The sequence below is a fragment of the Cetorhinus maximus genome, chromosome 23 (genome assembly GCF_964194155.1).
Source record: "Cetorhinus maximus chromosome 23, sCetMax3.hap1.1, whole genome shotgun sequence".
NCBI classification, from domain to species: Eukaryota; Metazoa; Chordata; class Chondrichthyes; order Lamniformes; family Cetorhinidae; genus Cetorhinus; species Cetorhinus maximus.
The window spans coordinates 24,756,339-24,782,938 of NC_135901.1; the positions used below are offsets into that span (position 1 = coordinate 24,756,339).

Consider the following 26,600-nt stretch of genomic DNA (forward strand, 5'->3'; position numbering starts at 1 on the left):
CAGCTCTATCTGTCCCACCCCCCTCAACCAGCTTATATTTCACCACATTTCTATATTTCTTTAGTTCTGATGAAGAGTGATACGGACTCGAAACATTAACTGTGTTCTTCTCCGCAGATGCTGTCAGACCTGCTGAGTTTTTCCAGCTATTTTTGTTTTTGTTTCAGATTTACAGCATCCGCAGTATTTTGCTTTTATGGTAAGATATAAGGAGAGTTTTACTTTGGTTTCTGTATAACGTGGTTGCGAATTTTATTAATTTCCACACCACCGTGTCCCAATCTCCACGTCATGACAAAATAAATCACGATTCACTCGTTTAGGACTTTCCATTGCGGGAACGTTACCCAGCATCCCCCGCGATTTTGAATATCCCCCATCCCCACGACAGGAGAGCAGGGCGCATGCGCAGTACCGCCCATTGTTTGGAGCATGCGCATTGATGGCTCTGGAGAGTCTTTTGCCAGTCGTGTCCCCAAACCGGTAAGGATGCGGAAACGCGGAGGGAGTGATGGAGTCGGCGGGTCAACGGGGAGGGTTTCTAAACACTGGTGAAGACCTCAAGCCGCGAATACGAACCTGCAGTTCCCGCGTTGCAGCTTCGCGTAGGAGACCAAGAAACAGGCCCAAGTGAACAGTCGCCATTTTGGCTCAGCAGGGCGCAGAGCGCATGCGCTGGCAGGTCGGTGACGTAACCGAGTAGGCGGACCTTTAGGGTCTTTGTTCCCAACCGAGTTCTCGGGTCCGGTCGATTCATCTGAACCCAGGTGATGTTTGCAGCCCAGAGGAATCCATGGGCCTATGAGAGGTTGCAACCCCTGTACAGTTACCTGAAGGGCTTGGTTATAATCTTTGCCTGCCCAATGTGGAGGGACTAGGTAAGTTAGAGGATCTTATCCTGGACTTGGTCTTGGTTAAAACAACAATTTGCAGATCCAAGATGTAAGGGGCATATGATGGGGATGGGGGCGGTTTCACAGTGGCCTCTTTCGCAGCCTCGTCTGTGCCCAGGTAACCGTGCACAGGGAGCAAGTGGTGTCCAAATTCCATAATTGGTGGGGACATCAGGGTACGGAGTGTTTCATATACACGGAGAACAACATTCTGTTTGAGATAGAAAGGTTCTCTGAACTCTTGTTAGGACTTTGTTGCCGATTTTCTCTTTTACTTTGATTGAACCACATCTTTGGGGAAACAAGAGAAGAAAGAATGTTCCATCGGAACTAAAATTGCCTATTCTGAATTTCTATCCTGGGCTGAAAGTGGTACTGACACTGTCAACTCCTTTTCCAGGGATTAGAAGGAGATAATTTGCAAAAATTTCTGCAGATCTGACAAAGTCACTCGATTCATCAGGACCTGAATATCATCGGCATTTGAATGTGGAAGGAGAATTTTTTGTATGTTCTGCCTGGGACTGGAAAAACACCAACACACACACACCCGAGTGAGGGTGTTCCAGTGCCCTGACTGTTGAAAGAGCTTTAACCAGTTACATGTCCTGAAACATTGCACCATTCACAGTGGGGAGACGTGTTCCGTGTGAACGAGACTTCAACTAATCATCCAACCTAGAGAGACACAAAGAGATTGACACCACGGAGAAACCATGGAAATGTGGAGACTGTGGGAAGGGATCCACATCGCCATCTGCGTTGGAAATTCATCCACGCAGTCACACTGGGGAAAGGCCGTTCATCTGTTCTGTTACAGGGCTTGGATTCTGTTGTTACTGCTGCTGTTAATCACATCCAGGACTGAACCATGTTCAGTCTGAAAGTTGGAGTTTATTTCTGTTAGAACATAAGAACTAGGAGCAGGAGTAGGCAATTCAGTCGCTCGAGCGTGCCCCGCCATTCAATACAATCATGGCTGATCTCATTTCGGCCTCAACTCTAATTTCCTGCCCTCTCCCCATAACCTTTCAACCTGTTACTAATTAAAAATCTGTCTATCTCCTCCTTAAATTTATTCAGCATCCCGGCATCCACTGCACTCTGAGGTAGTGAATTCCACAGATTCACAACCCTTTGAGAAAAGTAATTCCTCCTCATCTCTGATTTAAATCTACCACCCCTTAGCCTAAAACTATGGCCTTTCATTCTAGAATGCCCCACAAGGGGAAACATCTGCTCCATATCTACTCTGTCTATCCCCTTTAGTGTCTTATATACCTCAATTAGATCTCCTCTCATCCTTCCAAACTCTAGCCAGTATCGGCCTAAACTGCTCAATCTCTCCTCCTAAGCAAGCCCCGCATCTCTGGAATCAATCTAGTAAACCTCCTCTGAACCATCTCCAATGCAACTACATCCTTCCTCAAGTAAGGGGACCAAAACTGTGCACAGTATTCCAGGTGTGGTCTCACCAATGCCTTGTACAGTTGCAACAACACTTCCCTATTTTTATACTCTATTCCTTTAGCAATAAATGCCAAAATTCCATTTGCCTTCCTTATTACCTGCTGTACCTGCATACTACCTGTTGATGTTAATAATACCTGTAACTGGGCTGGAGTTTAATATTCTGGATAGCACTGTTGGTGTACCTACACCACATGGACTGCAGGAGTTCAAAAAGGCAGCTCATCACTACTTCTCAAGGGCAATTAAGAGTGGGCAATTAATGCTGGCTCAGCCAGCGAAGCCCACATCCCATGAATGAATTAAAAAAATATAAGTTAAATAAATCAGCTTAGTGTCAAACACACAGTGTCCGAGTCCTTGATTTCTCTAAGATAGGAGGAGATAGATTGATGTCCTGTTACCGACTGTTCCATTTTTAGACCGTTTCTCCTTTGTTAATGGTATTTATATGGCGCCTTTCACAACTTCAGGATGGCCCAAAGTGCTTTACAGCCAATGAAGTTTTTTTGAAGTGTAATCACTGTTGTAATGTAAGAAATGCAGTCACCAAATTGTGCACAGCAAGATCCCACAAATAGAAATGTGACTGAGACCACATAATCTGCTCAGTGATGTTTGTTTGGGGATAAATATGAAGCAGTACAGCAAGGAGAACTCCCCTGCTCTTTGGAATAACATTCTGGAAACTTTTACACCAACTGAGAGGGCAGATGGGGCCATAGTTGAAGGTCTCAACTGGAAGACGGGATCTCTGACAGTACAGTGCTCCCTCAGTACTGCATCAGAATATCAACCTGGATTTTATGCTCATGTTTCTGGATGTAGATTTGAACCCACATCCCCCTGACTCAGAGATAAGAATGCAACCACTGAGCCACAACTAACACCTCATCATTACTCTAGATTATTTCAGTTCTCATACCTTCAGTTACTCTCATGGACAAGTATAAGATTTTAGTCCGGGAGTCACAGATCATCCAAAAAGGGAGTCAAAGTCGTAGGTGATTTTAAAGCATTTTATTAAGAAGCAACAGTTTTGATATGATACATCAGTTAAATAGGCAGAAAAGACATGACCCATAACAGGTGAGAATGGTTTACTGGTCCCAGATCAGGGGGATGCTGATCTCCGTGGCTGGAGGTTACAGTCTCCTCGGAATGGTTTACTGGTCCTGGATCAGGGGGATGCTGATCTCTGTGTCTGGAGGTGGCAGTCTCCTCGGAATGGTTTACTGGCCACGGATCAGGAGGATCCTGATCTCTGTGGCTGGAGGTCACAGTTTCTCAGCCTCCTTGAGCCAAAGTATTTGGCCGAAGCCAACATGCATCATTTTGAGAAGCTCTTTCCTGTCTGAAATGATTTTTCCTCTCGAAAGCCCGTTCATGTACCTTATTCGTGAGGGTCTTATGTCAATCACTTATCCACTTGTCCATTAGCAAGGGACAGATATTCAAGAAAATCCCTGTTATTTCTATTCTGTTTAGTCATTTTCTGGCTCATTGCTTGCTACGACATCCTGTTTAATTTTTATTCAGGCAGTTGGTTTACATATGGGTCATGAGATTTCCCACCCCATCAAGTTTGTCTTGTTTCAGTTTCTGTGGTAGATACATGTCCTTGTCAAAGATAATAGGCTTACACTCCTGTGCTTGTCATTCCAGGAAGCTTTATTCATAAGTAAGAGAGAACGAGTCAATCCTATAATAATGAATTTCTTAAGATTTTATAAGAATATTGGACAGTGATTTATTACAGATCTCCCCACCTCGAGAAGGGAATATTCTTATTGACTTCTCACAAACTGATTTCTGCTTAACCCAGCTATTTCTAAGCTGTGTTTTCATAATTTCTTTATTACATTCCGTCAATAACATACTAAAGCTACTAGAATTATCAGAATCAGCAACACAAACCCTTGAGCTACACCAAGAATAAATGTAAAAACTTTTCCAGTAAATGGTGATAACTATTGACTTTGATTCATCCTCCCCACCTGCAGTTCATCTCATAGAATTCTAAATTATTGGCATGTCGTAAATACATATGGTTCAAACAAAAGTTCATGCATGGACTTTAAAAATTCTCCAGCTTTCTGTTCACCTGCATCCAGCTTGTGGATATTTTCTAAATCCAGATTCTATATCCCTCTCTACTTTAATTTTGCTCCCTCTGAAAGTGGCCAGGTTATAAATGCAATTTTCTTTAAAAAAAAATACAAACATCTCCCAAGACATTTTACTAGTTTCATGGACACTTTCACTACGACAATTTTTTAAAAATTATTCTTTGATGGAATGTGGCCATTCCTAATTGCACTCAGACCATTTCAGAACACAGTTAAGAGTCAACCACATTGCTGTGGAGTCACATGTAGGCCAGACCAGATGAGGACAGCAGATTCAGTAATGAACCTAATATTCAGTTAATTGACTTTAAATTCCACTAGCAGTCATGGTGCGATTTGAATCCATGTCTCCAAGCATTAGCCTGAACATCTGGATTACAGGTCCAGTGATATCGCAACTACACCACCATCTCCCCCTGATGGATTGACAAATTCCATTAACTTTACCCAGGCTGAGTCATTGCAATTACCATCTGGTGGTGTGATTTTACTCTTTTATTCTAAGTGGAGAATTCCAATAATTGCCATTCCATCTCACTCATGAGCCCTGGGGGAACTTCAATTCAATCTTCTCAGAATGTGGTGTCTAGATCAGAGACAGAAGTGTTTGCCTGCATCATCACTGGGTGAAAATCCTGCAACTGCTTACATAACAGCATTGTGGGAGCACTTTCACCACATGGACTGCAGCGGTTCAAGAAGGTCAAACATCTTCTCCACAGGCAACTGGGACTGACAATATATGCTGGAATCGGTGGAGAGAGAAACAAAATGAATGATTCAGGATCTGTAGAATGAATTACAGGCAACAAAAATGGTGCAAAATTTGATGATCAATATAAGCTCAAAAGCAGAAGAGCTGGTAAGCCAGCGGCACATGGTCGGGGGATGGGTAGCAGTGGAAACCTCATTTATATATGGTTGGCAGAGGGAACAGTAAAATGCGAAACAAAACTAAAATACATTCATTATTAGAGACAGAGGAAATTAGACAATGGCAGAGAGGTGATCAAGGAGGGGAGAGATGAAACAGAGCAATGGATGGACATGGATTCAGATCCACAGTAAATGAGTAACACCAGCCCCAGAGCCATGGAACCTCTCACAGAAAACAGAGCATAGCATGAAAAGCTATTAATTGTAAACGAATGGTCAAAAAATACTCAGCTCTGAAACAATTTCAGTTTTCAATTTTAAACTCTCCTGCTGGAGCCGGCAGCTGGAAAGATATCAGGAGTTGAAAAGAAGCGCGAGACGGGCCGGGGGTTGAAAAGCGCGAGAGGAGCCGGGAGTTGAAGAGAAGCGCGAGAGGAGCCGGGAATTGAAGAGAAGCGCGAGAGGAGCCGAGGGTTGAAAAGCGCGAGAGGAGCCGGGGGTTGAAAAGCGCGAGAGGAGCCAGGTGATGAAGAGAAGCGCGAGAGGAGCCAGGGGTTGAGAAGCGCGAGAGGAGCCGGGAGTTCAAGACAAGCGCGAGAGGAGCCGGGGGTTGAAAAGCGTGAGAGGAGCCTGGTGATGAAGAGAAGCACGAGAGGAGCCAGGGGTAGAGAAGCGCGAGAGGAGCCGGGAGTTCAAGAGAAACGCGAGAGGAGCCGGGAGTTCAAGAGAAGCGCAAGAGGAGCCAGGGGTTGAAAAGCGCGAGAGGAGCCGGGTGATGAAGAGAAGCGCGAGAGGAGCCGGGAGTTCAAGAGAAGCGTGAGAGGAGCCGGGAGTTCAAGAGAAGCGCGAGAGGAGCCGGGAGTTCAAGAGAAGCGCGAGAGGAGCCGGGAGTTCAAGAGAAGCGCGAGAGGAGCCGGGAGTTCAAGAGAAGCGCGAGAGGAGCCGGGAGTTCAAGAGAAACGCGAGAGGAGCCGGGAGTTCAAGAGAAGCGCGAGAGGAGCCGGGAGTTCAAGAGAAGCGCGAGAGGTGCCGGGGGTTGAAGAGAAGCGCGAGAGGTGCCGGGGGTTGAAGAGAAGCGCGAGAGGAGCCGGGGGTTGAAGAGAAGCGCGAGAGGAGCCGGGGGTTGAAGAGATGCGCGAGAGGAGCCGGGGGTTGAAGAGAAGCGCGAGAGGAGCCGGGGGTTGAAGAGATGCGCGAGAGGAGCCGGGGGTTGAAGAGAAGCGCGAGAGGAGCCGGGGGTTGAAGAGATGCGCGAGAGGACCTGGGGGTTGAAGAGAAGCGCAAAAGGAGCCGGGTGTTGAAGAGAAGCGCGAGAGGAGCCGGGAGTTGAAGAGAAGCGCGAGAGGAGCCGGGTGATGAAGAGAAGCGCGAGAGGAGCCGGGGGTTGAAGAGAAGCGCGAGAGGCTCCGGGAGTTGAAGAGGAGCGCGAGAGGAGCCGGGAGTTGAAGGGAAGCGCGAGAGGAGCCGGGAGTTGAAGGGAAGCGCGAGAGGAGCCGGGAGTTGAAGAGAAGCGCGAGGGGAGCCGGGAGTTGAAGAGAAGCGCGAGGGGAGCCGGGAGTTGAAGAGAAGCGCGAGGGGAGCCGGGAGTTGAAGAGAAGCGCGAGGGGAGCCAGGAGTTGAAGAGAAGCGCGACGGGAGCCGGGTGTTGAAGAGAAGCGCGAGGGGAGCCGGGAGTTGAAGACAAGCGCGAGAGGAGCCGGGAGTTGAAGAGAAACGCGAGATGAGCCGAGAGTTGAACAGGAGCGTGAGAGGAGTCGGAGGTGAAGAGACGCTGGGAGAACAGAAGTGACTGAGGGAGTTCAGTGAGGAGGGAACGAGGGATCCTTTGAATACTATGAGGACGGTCGGGTAAGTATTTACTACTTTTATTGCTTATAGTTTTTAAGGTCTTATTTTGTAGTTCATCGTTTGTAAGGGCTATATTCTGGAACAACAAGGAGCAGGGAAGAACGGCCCTAGAGTAATTAATATTAAGTATCTTCCAAAAGGTTTAATTTAATTTAAAGGGGTAAGCAGAAACAGGAAGGCAGATTATTATCTGAATGGCTATAAATTGAGAGAGGGGAATGTGTAACGAGACCTGGGTGTCCTCATACACCAGTCGCTGAAGGTAAGCATGCGGGTACAGCAGGCGGAAAAGAAGGCAAATGGCCTTCCTAGCCAGAGGATTCGAGTACAAGAATAGGGATGTCTTGCTGCAATTGTACAGGGTCTTGGTGAGACCACACCTGAAATATTGTATGCAGTTTTGGTCACCTTATCTGAGGAAGGATGTTCTTGTTATTGAGGGTGTGCAGCAAAAATTTACCAGACTGATTCCTGGGATGGCAGGACTGTCATATGAGGAGAGATTGAGTCGGTTAGGATTATATTCGCTGGAGTTCAGAAGAATGAGGGGGGATCTCATTGAAACCTACAAAATACTTAAAGGAATAGGCAGGGTAGATGCAGGTAAGATGTTTCCCCTGGTTGGGGAGTCTAGAACTAAGAGACACAATTTCAAAGTAAGGGGCAAGCCACTGAGGACTGAGATGAGGAGAAACTATGAGGGGCATGGACACAGTGGATAGGGAGCAGCTGTTCCCCTTAGTTGAAGGGTCAGTCACAATGGGACATAAGTTCAAGGTGAGGGGCAGGAGGTTTAGGGGGGATGTGAGGAAAAACTTTTTTACCCAGAGGGTGGTGACGGTCTGGAATGTGCTGCCTGTTAGGGTGGTGGAGGCAGGTTGCCTCACATCCTTTAAAAAGTACCTGGATGAGCACTTGGCACGTCATAACATTCAAGGCTATGGGCCAAATGCTGGTAAATGGGATTAGGTCAGGTGTTTCTCACGTGTCGGTGCAGACTCGATGGGCTGAAGAGCCTTTTCTGCGCTGTGATTTTCTGTGACTCTGTGTTACTCAGAGGGTTTTTAGAATTCTCTACCCCAGAGGGCCGAGGAAGCTTAGTCACTGAGTATGTTTAAGGTAGAGATTGATAGATTTCTGATTCACAATAACGTAAAGGGCTATGGGGATAGTGTGGGTAAAAGGCATTTAAGTGTTCGATCAGCCATGATAGTATTGAATGGCGGAGCAGGCTGGACAGACTGAATGGTCTTCTCCTATCCCTATGTTTCTATCCTGACTACTAGTGATTGCTTCTGTAAACTGACAGGGTACCAGAAGCTGAAGTCAGTTTTCAGGAGTATCTGAAAGAAGGAAAGGAAGATAGAAAGGTGGAGAGGGTTAGGGAGGAAATTCCACAGCTTAAGATCTTGGCAGTTGCAGATGTGACCATCAAACAAGGAGCAAATAAAATCAGCAATACTCGGGAAGTCGGAATTAGAGGAGCACAGATATCTTGGAGGTAACAAAGGGATGGATCATGGTTTCAGCAGCAGATGAGCTGAGGCTGGGGTGGAGTCCGGCGATGTCACTGAGGTAGAATCTAGTCTTGATGATGATGCCAATATACGGTTGGGAGCTTGCCTCGGGGTCAAATATGACACCAATGTTTCAGACTCAGACTGTTGTCAAGGAGAGGGCTGGAGTCAGTGTCTAGGGTTGGTAATGGGGACTGAAGGGAATAGCTTCAGTCTTCCCAATGTTTAAATGGAGGAAATTTGTGTTCATCCGGTACTGGATGTGAGACAAGTCAGGACGGAGTGTAACTTGGAGATTGGAGGTGATGCTGTTCACATACACCTGTTATCCTGTTCCTCTAGGTGGTGGGGGTTGAGTGTTTTGGAAAGTCTGTCAAAGTTCTGGTCAAGTTGCAGAAATAGAAAATCCCTCTCCTTCTCTGCGCCTGATCCCAATCCTCTCACACTCTCCTCTCCACATGGAGGCTGGAGTCTTGTGTAGGCCCAGACCGGGTAGCAGGTTCCCTTCCCTGAAGGACATTAGTGAACCAGTTGAGTTTTTACGACAATCCAGCAGTTTTCATGGTCACTTTTTCCTTGTGCCGGCCGCAAAAATTACCAGATTCTTTCAGCTCAATTTCACAATCTGCCTGAGTGTTTGTGTGGGGTCTCTCACTCCTTTTTTTCTGTTTTAAATTGATTTCACAGGGTGTCAGAAGGAGAAGATTTGCATGATGGAAACTGAGACCAAACATCACATCAGGATCTGACGGAGTCGTCCAGTTTATCGTAACTTGAATACATTGGATTTTGAACATGGAAGGAAAAAGCATCGTTCACAGTGGGGAGAAACTTTACATGTGTTCTGTGTGTGGACGAGGCTTCAGCCAATCATCTGGTTTGTCAAGACACAAGCGCATTCACACGGGGGAGAAACCGTGGAAATGTGGGGACTGTGAGGAGGCATTTGGTTACCCGTCTGAACTGGAAACTCATCGACGCACTCACACTGGAGAGAGACCATTCATCTGCTCCATATGTGGGAAAGGATTTACTCGATCATCGAACTTGCTGACACACCAGCGAGTTCACACTGGAGAGAGGCTGTTCACCTGCTCTGCATGTGGGAAAGGGTTCACTGATTCCTCAAACCTGCTGAAACATCAGCGAGTTCACACTGGGGAGAGACCATTCTCCTGCTCAGAGTGTGGGAGAGGATTCACGCATTTATCCACCCTGTTGAGACACCAGCGAGTTCACACTGACGAGAGACCTTTTAAATGTCTGGACTGCGGGAAGTGCTTTAAAAGTTCTGGGGAACTGATGTCCCATCAACGTGTTCACACTAATGAGAGACCTTTTAAATGCCCACAATGTGGGAAGTCCTATAAAAGTTCCTGGGAACTGATGTCCCATCAACGTGTTCACACTGATGAGAGACCGTTCAGGTGCTCTCACTGCGGGACTGGGTTCAAGCGATCATCTCAACTCATTGTACACCAGCGACTTCACACTGGGGAGAGGCCATTCACCTGCTCTAAATGTGGGAAGGGATTCACTCAATCATCCACCCTGCTGAAACACCAGCGAGTTCACACTGACAAGAGACCTTTTAAATGTCCAGACTGCGGGAAGTGCTATAAAACTTCCTGGGAATTGATGTCGCATCAACATGTTCACACTGACGAGAGGCCGTTCAGGTGCTCTCACTGTGGAACTAGGTTCAGGAAATCATCTCAACTCACTGTACACCAGCGAATTCACACCGGGGAGAGGCCGTTCACCTGCTCCAAGTGTGGGAAGGGATTCACTCAGACATCCCACCTACTGAAGCATCAGCGAATTCACAAGTAACTACAATGATTAGATTTTGCTCTTAATCACATCCAGGATTGAACTATGTTCACTGGTGTCTGTTCCTATTCATGTTAATAAATCCCAGACCTGTTATAGGGGAAAATATTGTTGACAAGAGAAAAATAAATCAGCTTTGTACTAAACATGCATTGTGTTGAATCTTTTTTTGTTCATTCATGGGATGTGGGCCTCGCTGGCTAGGCCAGCATTTATTGCCCACCCCTAATTGCCCTTGAGAAGGTGGTGAGCTGCCTTATTGAACCGCTGCAGTCCATGTGGTGTAGGTTCAGTTTCTTTCCTTATAGACATCATAACGGTTTGATACAACCGAGTGTCTTGCTGGGCCATATAAAAATAAACCACAGTGCTTTGGGTAGACCAGACCGGGTAAGGACGGCAGATTTCCTCCCCTAAAGGGCATTAGTGAACTAGATGGGTTTTTACAACAATCAATTTATGGTCATCATTAAACTTTTTGTTCCAGGTTTTTATTGAATTTAAATTTCACCATATACCGTCGTGGGATTTGAACCTAGGTCTTCAGACCATTACCAGCTGGTCTCAGGATTATTCATCCAATGACCATACTACTACACCACTGCCTCCCCCTTTAATGTCACTAATATATAAGTTAATTCCTTTTGAAGGGCTCTCCCTCTCCTCTGTCTCCTCCATCCTTACCAACAACCACAAGTGTGAGGAGCTCATGGAGCTTCTTTGTCACTAAGATTGAGACAATCCTTTCACCTGCCTCTGCTACTCCCCTCCACTATGCCACAGGGCCAAACTGTCTCTAAAGCTCCCCCTTTTCCGAGCCCTGAACTCAGTTCCTCTCCTATCTCCCATCATGCCCGGTCAGAGCTCTTCTTGTGCAGGAGACCCACCTCCTGGTCCCTCGATTCTATTCCTGCCAAACTGCTGACCATCCATCTTCTCTGTGTTGCTGATATTGTTAACAGTGCTCTCTCTCTTCTGGTTATGCCCCTCTCACTCTTACCCTTCCCGAAAAAAACCCTTCACCCCCACCTCCCTTGCAAACTACCACACCATCTGCTACCACTTCCTTTCTTCTCCAACATCCTTGAACTTGGTTTTCCCCAAGGATCTATTCTTGGACCCTCCTATTTCTCATCTACATGCTGCCACCAGGCGACATCATCCAAAAACATTGTGTTAGTTTTCCCATGTACACTGACAACACCCAGCTCTACCTCCCCAACATCCCTCTCCATTCCTCCACCGTTACTAAATTATCAAACTGTTTATCCGACATCCAGTACTGGATGAGCAGAAATTTCTTCCAATTAAAAATTGGGAAGACCAAAGCCATTGTCTTCAGTCACCACTACAAATTCTGTTCCCTAACTACCGAGTCCATCCCTCTCCCTGGGAAATTTCTGAGGCTGAACCACTCTTCACAATCTTGGTGTCATATTTGATCCCAAGATGACTTTCCAGCCACATATCCACACCATCATTAATACCAGATATTTCCACCTCCGTAACGTCACCCGTCTCCACCCTACCCCAGCTCATCTGTTGCTGAAATTCTCCTCATACCCATGACTTGACTATTCTAATACATTCCTGGCCAGTCTCTCACATTCACCCTGCCCTGCCACCCACCACCCCGGCAACAACCTGGAAACGAGATCATCCAAAACTCTGCTGCCCGTGTGTGTTCTCACCCTAAACGTAGGGTAGATGGTGTCACAGTGATAACGTCACTGGACTAGTATTCTGGGAATGTGGGTTCTATTCCCACATTCCACCCAAACCTTCTGCAGACATTTTTAGCAACAAATTTCCAAATAGTATTTATGCATAAACACAGTGACCTGAATCAGACGGGAAATGTTTGCCTTCTTTGTGTGGAATGGCCACCTTGTCAGCTCTATGATTCGATCATATCGTGTTTATTATGAATCATTATCCTGTTATAGAATCACATCTCATTATAGTACAGCACAGAAGGAGGCCACTTGGCTCATCGAATCTGCACTGGCTCTTTCAAAGAGCAATCCGGTTAATCCCACTGCCCCACTCTTAACCCATATCCCTGGACGAGGACTCAGCCGATCATCTGGCCAGTCAAGACACAAGCTCAGTCACACTGGGGAGAAACCGTGTTAATGCGGGGACAGTGGAAGGGATTAATTACTCATTTGAGTTGGAAAGTCATCAGTGCATGCACACTGGGGAGAGGCTGTTCACCTGCTCCACACATGGGAAGGCATTCACTCGGTCATCCAGCCTCTAAACACACCAACGAGTTCATACTGGAGAGGGTTTAAATGCTTCGACTGTGACAAGAGCTTTCAAAGCCAGTTCCCATTTTATAGTCTCAGTGTATTTGAGGGCTTCCCAAACTGAGGGTCGTGACCACAATGGGGTGTGAGACAAGATTTTAGGCTCGCGAGCTCCGAGGCAGCAATGGCTGCCGTGGAGCTCCAACTGTTTCCTGACAGCTGTGAGGCCCCTTTAAATCCTCACGGTTTTTGTTTTGTTAGTGGGTGTGGCCTAATAGGCGACACTCTGAGGCTCAATTGTTGCTGCAAAAAACACTTGTGAAAAGTTCGGCGTTCATTTTTTTCTGGAAAGTCGATTTATTCAATAATCAGGATCATAATGTATTAATAATCGGGATCATAATGTGTTTAACAATCAGGACACTGTTACATTAATAATCAGAATCCTACTGCATCAAAATAAGGATCCTATTACATCAATGCTCAGGTTCCTATTAAATTAATGATCAGAGTCCAATTACTTTAAGATTCAGGATCTCAACACATTAATAATCAGGATATTATTACATTAATATTCTGGTGGCCATTGCATCAACAATCAGGATCTTATTGTATAAATAATCATCATCCTAATACATTAATAATCAGCATTAATTACATTAATTACAGTTCCAATCGCATTAATAATCAGCTGCCTACTGCTTCAATAACCAAAAAATTATTGCACTTATCAAGATGCTAATTAATAATCAGAATTATTTCAATTAATAATCAGAGTCGTATGGCATCAATAATCAGGACACTGCATGTTGCCATAAAAGGAGTGGCTGAGACTGAGCAGCTTTGGTGGACAGTCAATTTTCTCCAAACTCTTGTCCAGTCCTGCCCTGCTGAGGGTGCCAAATGCTTTCCTGAGATCTACACTGTAAGGTAAAGAGGTATATCCTGTTCTCTACACTTCTTTTATAGCCAGCATCTGGAGAAGATCACGTTCACTGTAGATCTGCCAGCTCTGTGCTTCTGGATACACTCAGTTTGCAAGTAGATGAAATCATTAAGCATAATCCCAGCAAAGACTTTCCCAGTGACACTAAGGAGTGAGATGTCCCAGTAGTTTGTTGCAATCTCCTCTGTCACCTTTGTTTTTCCGAAATGTTTATATCACACATGTCCTGTGGAACTGATCCTGATTGTCAGCAAAGATTAATTCGCACTTTCTAATTGGAGATGTTAATCAGTAGAACCTGTCAGACATTGACTTTGCAAAGACCAATTTAAGATTGAAGTAAAAGTTCATAATTTTATTGTAAATGAGTTCCTGTTGAAGGTTCTTTAAGGGGAAAGATCACAGATGGTGTTTTTAAAAAGGGACACTACAGCCCCGAAAATCAGTGACATCTCCAGAGTATTAAACTCCAGCCAGTTATAGGGTAGTTAACATCAACAGAAACAAGCCAGATATTGTCAGACTATCAGTCCTGGACGTGATTAACAGCAGCAATAATAGCAGAATCCAATCCTTGCAGTCACTTGTGAACTCGCTGGTGTCTCAGCAGGCTGCCAGGCTGAGTGAATCCCTTCCCACACACAGAGAGGTGAATGGCTTCTCTCCGGTATGAGTGCATTCATGTAAATGCAGGCTGCCAGACTGAGTGAATCCCTTCCCACACGTGGAGCAGGTGATTGGCTTCTCCCCAGTGTGAGTGCGTTTGTGTAATTGCAGGCTCCCAGACTGAATGAATCCCTTCCCACACACGGAACAGGTGAACGGTCTCTCCCCAGTGTGTGTGCGTTGGTGAGCAGTGAGGGTGGATGACAGCCTGAAACTCTTCCCACATGAAGTGCAGATGAATGGCTTCTCCCCAGTGTGAACTCGCTGGTGTGTCAACAGGGTGGATGACTGAGTGAATCCCATCCTACACACAGAGCAGGTGAACGGCCTCTCCCCAGTGTGAACTCGCTTATGTGAATCGAGGTCGGCTGAACGCCTGAACCTCGTCCCACAGCAAGTGCAGTAAAACGGCCTCTCCCCAGTGTGAATTCGCTGGTGTGACAGCAGGGTGGATGACCGAGCAAATCCCCTCCCACACACAGAGCAGGTGAATGGCTTCTCCCCAATGTGAACTCGCTGGTGTTCAACAAGGGCAGATGAATGCCTGAACCTCTTTCTACAGGAAGTACAGTTGAATATCTTCTCTTCAGTGTGAATTTGTTGGTGTGGCTGAAGACCGGATGAATGAGTGAATCCCTTCCCACACAAAGAGCAGGTGAATAGCCTCTCCCCAGTGTGAAGTTGCTGGTGTGCAGTGAGATGGGATGACCACCTGATCCTCTTTCCACAGTATGTGCAGCTGAACGGCCTCTCTTCAGTGTGAATTTGCTGGTGTAACATGAGGCAGGATGTTCAAGTAAATCCGTTCCCACACACGGAACAGATGAACGGCTTCTCCCCAGTGTGACTGCGTCGATGCATTTCCAGCTGGTGTGGATAATAGAATCCTTTACCACAGTCCTCACATTTCCACGGTTTCTCCATGGTGCCGGCCCCAATGTGGCTGCGTCGATGGATTTCCAGAAGGGATGGATAATTGAATCCTGTCCCACAGTCCTCACATTTCCACAGTTTCTCCATGGTCCCCGTGTCCATGTGTCTCTCCAGGTTGGATGATTAGTTGAAGCTTCATCCACACACACAACACATGTACAGTTTCTCCCACTGTGAACAATGCAATGTTTTCTCAGGCCAACTGGTTAAAGCTCTTTCCACAGTTGTGCATTGGAACACTCTCACTCGGGTGTGTGTGTCTCAGTGTTTTTCCAGTCACACTGATGTTTGAAATCTTTTCTCACAGACAGAAGAGACAAATATTTCTCCTTCACATTTAAAGGCCAATGATATTCAGGTCCGGATGCATCGAGTGGTTCTGTCAGATCTTGACATGATGTTTGGTTTGAGTTTCCTGTCTGTAAATCCTCCCTTTCTAATGCCCTGGGAAAGGAGTTTACAAATGTCATCGCTGTAAGTCCAGGATAGAAATTCAGAACTGACAGTTCTAGTTTCTGTGGAACATTTTTCATTTTTGCTCCACATCTCACACACTCTCTCTCTTGCCTGCACAGAATCCAGTTAAGTTTCTTTCTTCCATTCCCAGTTTTCTCTCTCTCTTTACTCTGTCTTGGTTCAGTTCGCTACTCCCTGTTTGCAGACTGAGAATAAAATCAATGAGTCAATAATTTTCTTTCCTGGTCACTGGGACCCTGAAATCCTGCCTACTCGATGGCCCTTCACCAAGATGGCTGCACATGCACCCTGCTGGCTGAACAAGCCCTGCTTTCCTCACTCAAATGGGAACCAGCAGCTGGAGTAACCAGGGCTTGTCACCAGGAAGGGAGGCCCACCTCCCTGATCTTCCCAAACTGCCTATTCCTTAGGCAGTCCCTCAGGTTTGAAGGTGACTTGCTTCCACTCTGATTTGTTGGGTTCTGAGATGGCTGATAAGTTCAATGCTTGATCTTCCGTGCCAGTCATCAAGTCCTGTCTACTCTAATCCCATTTTCCAACACTTGGCACATAGCCTTGTATGCTATGGCATTTCAGGTGTTCATCTCAATACTTCTTAAATGTTGTGCGGTTTCTTGCCTCTTCCACCCTTTCAGGCAGTGAGTTGCAGATGCCCCCCACCCTCTGAGTGAAAATACTTTCCTCAAATCCCCTCTAAACCTTCAGCCCATCACCTTAATCTATGCCCCCTGGTTACTGACCCCTCCACTATAAGGGGAAAAGTTTCTTCCTATCCATGCCCCTCATAACTTTGTACAGCTCAATCAGCCTCAGCCTTCTCTGCTCTAAGTAAAACAATCCCCACCTATCTAGTCTCTCTTCATAGCTGAAACGCTCCATCCCAGGCAATGTCCCAGTGAATCTCCTCTGCACTCTCTCTCCAGTGCAATCACGTCATTCTCTAAAGCTTTTCCGCTGTCCTCCTGGGAGTCTCCTGCTGTGACTGAGTTCCAAGTAGAGCAGTTGCTTTGGGAGTCTGGTCTCCAGAATACGAACAAAAGTCCCACCCAGCAGAGGTGGTTTTGAGTGATCAGCCCCTCAATGCCGGGCGAGGTGGCTTGGGAGAGGACGCTGCTGTTGGACTGCCTTTCTTGCCACTGGATTTGGAGGATCTTGTGAAGGCATCGCTGGTGGTACTTCTCCAGTGCTCTGAGGCACATGATGTAGGTTGTCCAAGTCTCTGGAGTCTGTAGGAGCACAGGGATCACTGCTGTCCAGTAACCCATGACCTGAGTCCCAGGTTTGACATCCTGGTCCTCAGATAGTCTGTTCTTCATTTTGCCAAGGGCTGAGCTGGAACACTGGAGGTGATGAGGAATGTTGTCACCTATGTCTGCCTTCATCGAGTTGAAGCTCCCAAGATACAGAAAATGGTCCACATTTTCCATGGTTTCATCATTATTCTTAATCAATAGAGCAAGGGGCGCTGGGGGCTGGGGGGTGGGTGCGGGACTGGGATGTAGATGGTAAAAACCCAAAAGACAAATAACAGATGGTGGGTAGAAAGTGCACAGGAGATCCAACAACTCGTGGACAGAAACAACATTTGTGGTTTCCTAGCGCTGTCAAGACAATCAATGGCTCAAGCACTTAAGGGCCAACCTCACTGACAGCCAAGCACGGAGGGAGCTCATCAAGGACAGAGGGTCAGCCAGTGCCACTGGAGAGAACATTTTGAAGAACTCCTCAACCAAGACTCTGTCTTTGACTTCGAGGTCCTGAACTCCATTCCTCAATACCCCGTTTGGCTTAGTCTTGGTGCTACCATGGTCCAGCATGAAAATGAATAAGCCATTTGACAGCTGAAAAACAAGAAGACCTCTGGAGCAGATGGAATCCCTGCCGGAATTCTGAAACACGGTGGAGTTACAATCCTGGCCTGGCTGCACAACCTCATATCACTCATCAGCAAAGAGTCCATGTTGGGGAATCTCTGGGACATTGATTGTGATGATATTCAGAAAGGGAGACAAGTCTGATTGCGGTAACTACAGAGGAGTCTCCCTGCTGCCTGCCTCAGAGAAAATCATTACAAGGATTCTCCTCAATCACCTTCTCTTAGTGGCCAAAGAGCTCCTTCCAGATTCACAGTGCGGTTTTCCCCCATCGAAAGGCACCAGAGACGTGAATTTCACTGCACGGCAAACCGAAGAAAATTGCAAGGAACAGCACCAAACGCTGTCGTTAGCCTTTTTTGTCCTCACGAAAGCCTTCTACATTGTCAAACACCACATTTTATCCATATCCTCCTCAAATGTGGCTGTCTTCAGAAATTTGCCACCATCCTCTGCCTACTCCATGATGATATAACAGCCGTGATCCTCATCAACGGAACCACCACAGACCCTATCTCAGTAAAGACTGGGATCAGACAAGGCTGCGTCATTGCACCAGCCCCATTCTCCATTTTCCTCTCTGCATCTCACCTTGAGAAAATTACCCATGGGCGTGGATATAATCAACAGAACAGACGGGAAACCAACACCACCTTCAAAGCAAAACCAGAATCAGTCCACCTCAGACATTGAGCTCCAATGTGTAGATGCCTGATTTCTACATTAAATCCACCCATGTGCCTTGATTCCGTAACCCTTAATACTCTTGCCTCACACATGTCCAGCAATCTCCGTTTTTAAATCGTTAACTGACGAAATCTCAACAGATTTCCAGGTTTCCACTATATTTTCTGTCAAGTGATTTCTGACATTGTTCCTGAACAGCCGAGTCTCAGTTACACAAATAAATATCACTGATTTGTACATTTAAATGGTAACAATTATTTTACTGTTAACTAGTCATACAACAATTTAGAAAACCATAATTTTAGTAAAATAGTGTGAATGCTGGAAATCTGAAATAAAAACAGAAAGTTCTGGAAATCCTCAGCAGGTTTGGCAGCTTCTGTGAAGAGAGAGAAACAGATTTAACATTTCCAATCCAATCTGATTCTTCTTCAGAACTGAGTATTTCCAGCATTCTGATTTCATTTTAAACACATAATTGATGTAAACTTTATTGTCCTTATAGGTATCTGGATGTAAATCTGATTTCAGACCTTCCTCTGAACAGTTTTCAAACTGACTCCAGCTCATTGTCCATTCCTTCACTAAAGACCCGGATGGAAAACCCTCAGCGCAAGATGGCGGCGGCCGGTTGCCCGGGTAACCCGGGCCTGTCACCGGGGAGGAAGCCCCCGTTTTCTCCCCCTGCCTTCACGAAGATGGCCGGCTTCCGGCCATACGCCCGGCTCCCTGAATAGACTCGCTTTCCTCTCCCAAGATGGCAGCGACCGGTGAGCCCGCTCCCAGTGCGCAGGTGCAGTGTGGGTGTGCGCTCTGAGCATGTTCAGTGTCAGTCATGGTGACAGAGGTGGGAGGAGATTGTGAGCACAGGGTAGGAATGGAAACCGCGGCTGGACTGGGAACTGGATCAAATTCTGGGGTAGGCCCCGTGTTTACCCCGCGGTGACAGGCCCGGGGGGAGGGAGCGATCGAGCCGGCGGCCGGACGGGGAGGATTTGGAAACACTTTGTGGATCCGCAAACCCTGAGGAATAATTGTCAGCTCCTGGTTTGCAGCTGCGGGGCTTCTCCCTCCCGGGAACAGGCCCAGGTTAACGGCCGCCATCCTGGGTCAGTGAGTGGAGGATGGTTCACATCAGAGGATGGGGGAGGGGGGACAATAAATAAGAGGTTACACTTTGGGCTCAAATCAATGAGGAATCTGATCTGTGGGAAGGAAGGAAACCCTGGGAGGTGGGCGGGGAGGATTCAGAAGCATCCGCTGGAGGCCCCAAATCCCCAATAAGAACCTGCAGGTCCCACGTTTGCAGCTCCGGAACTTAATGTTTTATGTGCGGCCATTTCGGTGAAGCAACGGAGTGGGCGGGGCTTCAGGGTCCCAGTGACCAGGAGAGAAAATGATTGATTCATTGATTTTGTTCTCACTTTGCACACAAAGGCTTGAGAATTGAACCCAGTCAGTGCAAAGGAGAGGGAGGAAGTAAATGTGAGTGTAGGAAGGGAATGGTGGAGATGGTGCGATGGGTTTGGATTTCAGCACAGGGAGGAGCGAGAGCTTGTGTCTCAGGGATTCACAGCTCTGAAGGAACAAGAGAGGTAAATTATCTTCGAGAGAAACTGGAATCGTCCGTTTTGAATTCCTGTTCTGTTCTTATAGTGATGGGGAAGATCTTGTGGCACATTGAGTAGTGTCCCTGCCTCTGAGCTGAAGCTCCAGGTTCCACTTCAGGACTTGATGGCCACGGATGATGTGTTCATACAGTGTATTCCAAACAGGTTGCTTATGAACCTGTAAATCCTTCCAAAATGCCAATGACAGGCAGTAAGAGTGGGAGAGTCCCCTGGTCAGCTGTGCTTGACGTGTGATAGCACCCTCATGTAATTGCCTCTGGTGATAGGCTAGCAAACTGTTCCAGGACAAAGTAGCTATGGAAACAGATGTAAGCACATGATTTGTCTACATCATATGCCACTAGGCACGGGAAGAGATAAGAAAAATACCTATGGTGATGACTTTACTGAACTTCTTTCACAGCCGCTTCGAAGTGAAGGATTGCAGAAGTGAAATTCAGATCAAACCTCATATCAAGTTTTTGTTGAGTCAGTCCATTCATCGGGACCTCAATATCATCCGCCTTTGAATGTGGAAGAAGAAATGTTTGTCTCTTCTGTCTGAGGGAAAAGATTTCAAACATCAGTCTGGCTGGAACAGCACCAAGACACAGACCCGAGAGAGCGTGTTCCAGTGAACTGACTGTGGGAAGAGCTTTAACCAGTTACACAGCTTGAGGAAAACATCACAGTATTCACAGGAGGGAGAAGCTGTGCACATGTTCTGTGTGGATGAGGCTTCAAGCGATTGTCCAACCTACAGGAACACAAACGCACCCACACAATGGAGAAACTGTGGAAATGTGATGATTGTGGGAAAGGATTCAGTTACCCATCCCTGCTGGAAAACCATCAATGCAGTCACACTAGGGAGAGGCCGTTCACCTGCTCCGAGTGTGGAAAGGGATTCACTCAGTCATCCAACCTATCATTACACCAGCGAGTTCATAGCGGGGAGAGGCCGTTCACCTGCCCTGTGTGTGGGCAGGGATTCACTCAGTCATCTGGCCTTTGGTCACACCAGCGAATTCACTCTGAGGAGAAACCATTCAACTGCACTTCCTGTGGGAAGAAATTCAGGCATTCTTCTGCCCTTACTGCACACCAACGCATTCACACTGGGGAGAGGCTGTTCATCTGCTCTGAGTGTGGGAAGAGATTCACTCAGTCATCCAACCTAGCATTACACCAGCGAGTTCACATTGGGGAGAGACTGTTCACCTGCTCCATGTGTGGGAAGGGATTCACGGTTTTGCCCACCCTGCTGAGACACCTGCGAACTCACTCAGGAGAAACCATTCAGCTGCACTTACTGTGGAAAGAGGTTCAGGCAGTCTTCCAACCTTGTTTTACATCATTGAGTTCACACTGGGGAAAGACCGTTCACTTGCTCGCTGTGTGGGAAGGGATTTGCAAAGTCTTTCAACCTGCTGACCCACCAACGTACTCACACTGAGAAGAGACCATTCAACTCTGTGTGGAAAGGGATTCACTCAGGCACGATGCCCCCTGAGACATCAGCAAGTTCATAAGTGACTGCAGGGATCGGATTCTGCTGTTATTCCTGCTGTTAGTCGTGTTTAGTATTGATAGTCTGACAAAATTTAATTCCTAATGCTGATGGTAACAGCCCAATAACTGGGTGGAGTTTAAGATGTCACTGACTTTCGAGACTGCAGTGTCCCTTTTTAAAAGCGCCATCTGTGATCTTTCTCCTTACTTCAAGAACTCTCAAGAGGAACCCACTTACAATAAAATTATGAACTTTTTGAATCTTAAATTGATCTTTCGTGCAAAATCTACCATTCAGTATCTCAAAGATACAGCTGTCAAAATATGTTTTTCTTCAAAGGCTCTTAAGATTTTCTTGAGGGCTATTCTTTGATTTTGGAGAACTACAAGTTGGGTTTCAGGGGCTCCTTTTTCATTCTCACTATTAGGTGCTACAGTCACACAGTAACATTATCTTGTGTATTTACATTGATCTTTTTGGGGGGGTATCTTCTTTCAATAGGTAACAGCACAAATACCGCACACTGTGTATGTATTAAATCTTTTAACTTGGAATCTATAAATAAGATGTTTTTGTTAATTTATTTTAAATTAATCTCCCATACTCCATTTCTTTCATGAAAATTCCAACCATTTGATACAAGGTAACTTATTGGGAATGAACAGCCCCTGGACAGCGGGAAAGGAGAAGGTGAAAGTGCAGATGTTGAATTTCCTGCGCTTACATGGGAAGTTTATAAGTTCTGTATTTCTAAAAACAAACATATTATAGAAAGGATCTGCCTCATGTGCGTTCTCACTGCATGACACATTGTTTTTACTGTCGATGGATAAGCTGAAGTTGCTGCCGAATGTCTGTCTGAGCTCCTTTTCTTTTTGGAAAACTGGTTTGAAAAAGGAGCACTTGGCAGGGTTTATATCAAATCCCCTGACAGTTATATTCACCTATCATTAAATAAAGACACTTTCTAATATTCTGCGTCAAGTGAACCTCTTTCTGGATAAAAACAGGACCTGCTGCAATCACCAAAGTAGATTGAACACATTCCACTTTGTTGAAATTAAGTTAACCAGATACTTTTGATCCTTGGTTTCGGGTTTTACTCATTTTATTGGATACTGTTCAAATCATAAAGTGCTTATATATTTGGTAAATAAATGCAGAATGTTTTTTTGGATCAGATGGTGGAGCAGGAAAAAACTCTTAAACAAAAAATAAAAAATACCTGGAAAAACTCAGCAGATCTGGCAGCATCGGTGGAGAAGAGTACAGTTGACGTTTCGAGTCCTCATGACCCTTCAACAGAACTAAGTAAAAATAGGAGAGGGGTGAAATATAAGCTGGTTTGGTGGGGGTGGGGGAGGGGAGAGAGAGTGGGGGGCGGTGGTGGTTGTTGGGACAAACAAGCAGTGATAGGAGGAGATAACCAAAAGATGTCACAGACAAAAGTACAAAGAGGTGTTGAAGGTGGTGATATTATCTAAAAGAATGTGCTAATTAAGAATGGATAGCAGGACAAGCAAGGTACAGATAGAGAGGAAGTGAAGGGGCAGGTGTTGCATATCTTGCGTTCGCATGGGGAGGTGCCGTAGGAGGAGGTTGAGGAGTAGGGGGTGATGGAGGATTGGACCAGGGTGTCACGGAGGGAATGATCCCTACGGAATGCTGTCAGGGGGTTGAAGGGAAGATGTGTTTGGTCGTGGCATCATGCTGGAGTTGGCGGAAATGGAGGATGATCCTTTGAATGTGGAGGCTGGTCGGGTGATAAGTGAGGACAAGGGGGACCCTATCATGTTTCTGAGAGGGAGGAGAAGGCGTGAGGGCGGATGTGCGGGAGATGGGCTGGACACGGTTGAGGGCCCTGTCAACTACCGTGGGTGGAAAACCTCGGTTAAGGAAGAAGCAGGACATGTCAGAGGAACTGTTTTGAAGGTAGCATCATCAGAACAGATGCGACGGAGGCGAAGGAACTCAGAGAATGGGATGGAGTCCTTACAGGAAGCGGGGTGTGAGGAGCTGTAGTCGAGGTAGCTGTGGGAGTCGGTAGGCTTGTAATGGATATTGGTGGACAGTCTATCACCAGATATTGAGACAGAGAGGTCAAGGAAGGGAAGGGAAGTGTCCGAGATGGACCATGTGAAAATGATGGAGGGGTGGAGATTGGAAGCAAAATTAATAAATTTTTCCAGGTCCCGACGAGAGCATGAAGCAGCACCGAAGTAATCATCAATGTACCGGAGAAAGAGTTGTGGGAGGGGGCCAGAGTAGGACTGGAACAAGGAATGTTCCACATACCCCATAAAGAGACAGGCATAGCTGGGACCCATGCGGGTACCCATAACCACACCTTTTATTTGGAGGAAGTGAGAGGAGTTAAAGGAGAAATTGTTCAGCGTGAGAACAAGTTCAGCCAGACGGAGGATAGTGGTGGATGGGGATTGTTCGGGCCTCTGTTCGAGGAAGAAGCTGAGAGTCTTCAGACCATTCCGGTGGGGGATGGAGGTGTAGAGGGATTGGACGTCCATAGTGAAGAGGAGGCGGTTGGGGCCAGGGAACTGGAAACGTAAGGTGTCAGAGGAATCACGGATGTAGGTGGGAAGGGACTGGACAAGGGGAGAGAGAAGGGAGTCAAGATAGCGAGAAATGAGTTCCGTGGGGCAGGAACAGGCTGACACGATCGGTCTGCCGGGACAGTCCTGTTTGTGGATTTTGGGTAGGAGGTTGAAGCGGGTCGTCCAAGGTTGGGCGACTATCAGGTTGTAAGCTGTGGAAGGAAGATCTCCAGAGGAGATGAGGTCAGTGACATTCCTGGAAACAATGGCTTGATGTTCAGTGGTGGGGTCATGGTCCAGGGAGAGGTAGGAGGAAGTGTCTGCAAGTTGACGCTCAGCCTCCACAAGGTAGAGGTCAGTGCGCCAGACAACAACAGCACCACCCTTGTCAGCGGGTTTGATGACAATGTTAGGGTTGAACCTGATAGAACAGAGTGCAGTAAGTTCAGAGAGAGACAGGTTAGAATGGGTGAGAGGAGCAGAGAAATTGAGACAACTAATATCACGCCGACAGTTCTCAATGAAAAGATCAAGAGAAGGTAAGAATCCAGAGGGAGGGGTCTAGGTGGTGGACTCTAGTCTTTCTGATCTTCATTGTGTGTGTAATTACATTCAAAATTCATCAGTAACATCACTATACCAGCTGAGGTCAGCTTAGAATGGGGATCCTGTATGTTGTCTGTGAGTGTTAACCAGCATATAACTGTTTAAAAATGTAACCTTGATAAATATATCTCAACTTCTAATTTGGCATATGTGATTAGCCAGTGAGTTCACAATACCTGGTTGCTCAAATACCTGTGCTGTACACTTGTGGGTATTTCAACCACCTCCTGAGATAGATAAAAATAATCAAGGCTCACTTGGCAGAATGGAGAGAGTCCTGTGCTTCTCTGCAGGTTGATTCACTCTTTACGAGGCTCACACTGCTCTGAAACCTAGTTCCGTCCCAGGGAGATACAGCTCCTGCACACATCACTGACTCAGGCAGCACGCTCACAAGCTTCCTTCCTCAAAATGGATGGCAAAGCTGCTCCTCCAATCACAGATTCTGTCTGGAGAAGCAGCAAAATCATGAAAGGCAGAATCAGTGATTGGAGGAGCTGAATCTCACAGGTTCTGTCTCCCACATACGGGGGTAATTTTTCTTCCAGTGGCTGCTCCCATGATAGAATTTTCACAGGCATTTTGGGGGTGAATTCGTCCCCTCCCCCTGTGTATTTTGAACCTAGTTTCTGAAATAATGTCACTCTGATTTTAAGGCTTCTTGGAGTAATACACAGATCCAGATCTTGCCACCTAACACCAATCCATATCCTCATCTGAATTCACATTTTCATGTGATTGTCCAATACAGACCTTTTGGCTAAGATCAAGTGTTGCAGGGGCGACACCATGATCCTGCCAAGGCAAGGTCGGGATGGAAAGGCTATAACCAATCAAAATCCATACCATGGGTTACCTATCACCGTCCGGGTCACGGTGAACGACAGCGAAGGAGGATCACCTATGGATCGGGTCTTCTTCGCCAGGAGGATCCTGTTGAAGGCGTGTGGCTTCGAAGCTCCAGAGATCATATCCCTGCAGGACTTCCCCAAAGCTGGTTTTTTCGACGTGACGTTCAAGCGGGTGGCAGACTGCGTCCAGCTCCTGAGGGTGTTCGAGGAGAAGAGAGACCTGCGGAGATGAAGATCCTGACGGCGGAGCCACACTTTTCTCTGCCGTTGCAACGGGAATGTGTGGTGATGGTGCATGTGTACAACCCCTTCGTCCCTGTCGCCGACGTGGTCACCTTCCTCACCAGGTACTTCGATAAGGTGGGGAGCGGCACCGAGATTCGAGACGAGTTGGGGATCTGGACAGGCAAACGCCTGTTTAAGGTCACGCTAAAGACCGATGGTAAGGGAGCCATTCTCCACCCTCCTTCCAGTTTCGCTATCGGGGGAAACCGTGGCTACCTGGTCTACGCTGGGCAACCCAAGCATTGTCGCTCATGCGGCAAGGCTGGTCATGTGGCGGCCAACTGCAGCGCCTCCCTCTGCAAGATCTGCAAACAGGAAGGGCACCAGACAAAAGACTGCAAACAGGCCAAGTGCTGCAACCTGTGTGGCGAGGCAGGTCACCTCTACAGGACCTGCCCCAAATGCTGCCGTACTTACACACAGGCAGCCAAAGTCAACGAGGGGGAAGCAGAAGAAATGTTTCGTGTCACTCCAACCACCAAGGCCCCCAGGGAGCTCAACGGGACAAAGGAGGACACAGAGAGAGACAAGGTGGAGGAAGAGATTGAGGCAACAGAGAGCCAATCAACAGCACTACCCCCTGAACCTCCCAGTCCTCAGGACAGCGAATCAATGGAGGAGGAGGCAGCAGTGGAAAAGCAGCAGGGGGAGTGGCGGACGGTGAAGAACACCAAAAGGAAGAAGGAGCGAAGAAGAAGCAAAGCCATTTCCCAGAAAAGCGGCAAGAGGCGTCTCCCATCCGACATGGATGACAAGGGCAGCAGCTCTTCGGATGATGAAGT

General features: G+C 46.8%; 7 protein-coding genes and 1 pseudogene across 8 annotated transcripts in view; 3 read left to right on the forward strand and 5 right to left on the reverse strand.

Annotated features, from left to right (window-relative positions):
* The window catches only part of LOC144697322 (uncharacterized), a 166,914-nt gene extending 166,258 nt beyond the window's left edge, over window positions 1-656 (reverse strand). The window contains exon 1 of the mRNA XM_078569302.1: window positions 580-656. The gene's annotated coding sequence lies outside the window, so the exon portion shown is untranslated. The remainder of the gene's footprint in view (window positions 1-579) is intronic.
* Window positions 1-22,493, forward strand: part of LOC144697211 (uncharacterized) — a 108,764-nt gene extending 86,271 nt beyond the window's left edge. The window contains exons 2-3 of one of the 2 annotated variants that reach the window (XM_078569104.1): window positions 19,256-19,272; window positions 20,058-22,487. In XM_078569104.1, the coding sequence (XP_078425230.1) occupies window positions 20,796-21,467 (672 nt within the window). In that variant the 5' untranslated portion in view covers window positions 19,256-19,272; window positions 20,058-20,795 and the 3' untranslated portion in view covers window positions 21,468-22,487. Of the gene's footprint in view, window positions 1-19,255; window positions 19,997-20,057 lie in introns of those variants that run through there. The other variant, XM_078569105.1, reaches the window with a different exon arrangement.
* The window catches only part of LOC144697259 (uncharacterized), a 488,548-nt gene that overhangs the window by 330,099 nt on the left and 131,849 nt on the right, over window positions 1-26,600 (reverse strand). The window lies entirely within an intron of this gene.
* The window catches only part of LOC144697208 (uncharacterized), a 274,466-nt gene that overhangs the window by 114,027 nt on the left and 133,839 nt on the right, over window positions 1-26,600 (reverse strand). The window lies entirely within an intron of this gene.
* LOC144697901 (uncharacterized) overlaps window positions 1-26,600 on the reverse strand; it is a 292,792-nt gene that overhangs the window by 22,418 nt on the left and 243,774 nt on the right. The gene's annotated exons all lie outside the window — the stretch shown is intronic.
* LOC144697193 (uncharacterized) overlaps window positions 1-26,600 on the forward strand; it is a 147,328-nt gene that overhangs the window by 11,247 nt on the left and 109,481 nt on the right. The window lies entirely within an intron of this gene.
* LOC144697028 (uncharacterized) lies at window positions 6,493-10,709 on the forward strand. The gene is made up of 2 exons (XM_078568807.1): window positions 6,493-7,216; window positions 9,421-10,709. The coding sequence occupies exon 2, from the start codon at window positions 9,529-9,531 to the stop codon at window positions 10,564-10,566; it is 1,038 nt and encodes a 345-aa protein (XP_078424933.1). The 5' UTR covers window positions 6,493-7,216; window positions 9,421-9,528; the 3' UTR covers window positions 10,567-10,709.
* LOC144697049 (uncharacterized) lies at window positions 14,291-15,491 on the reverse strand (annotated as a pseudogene).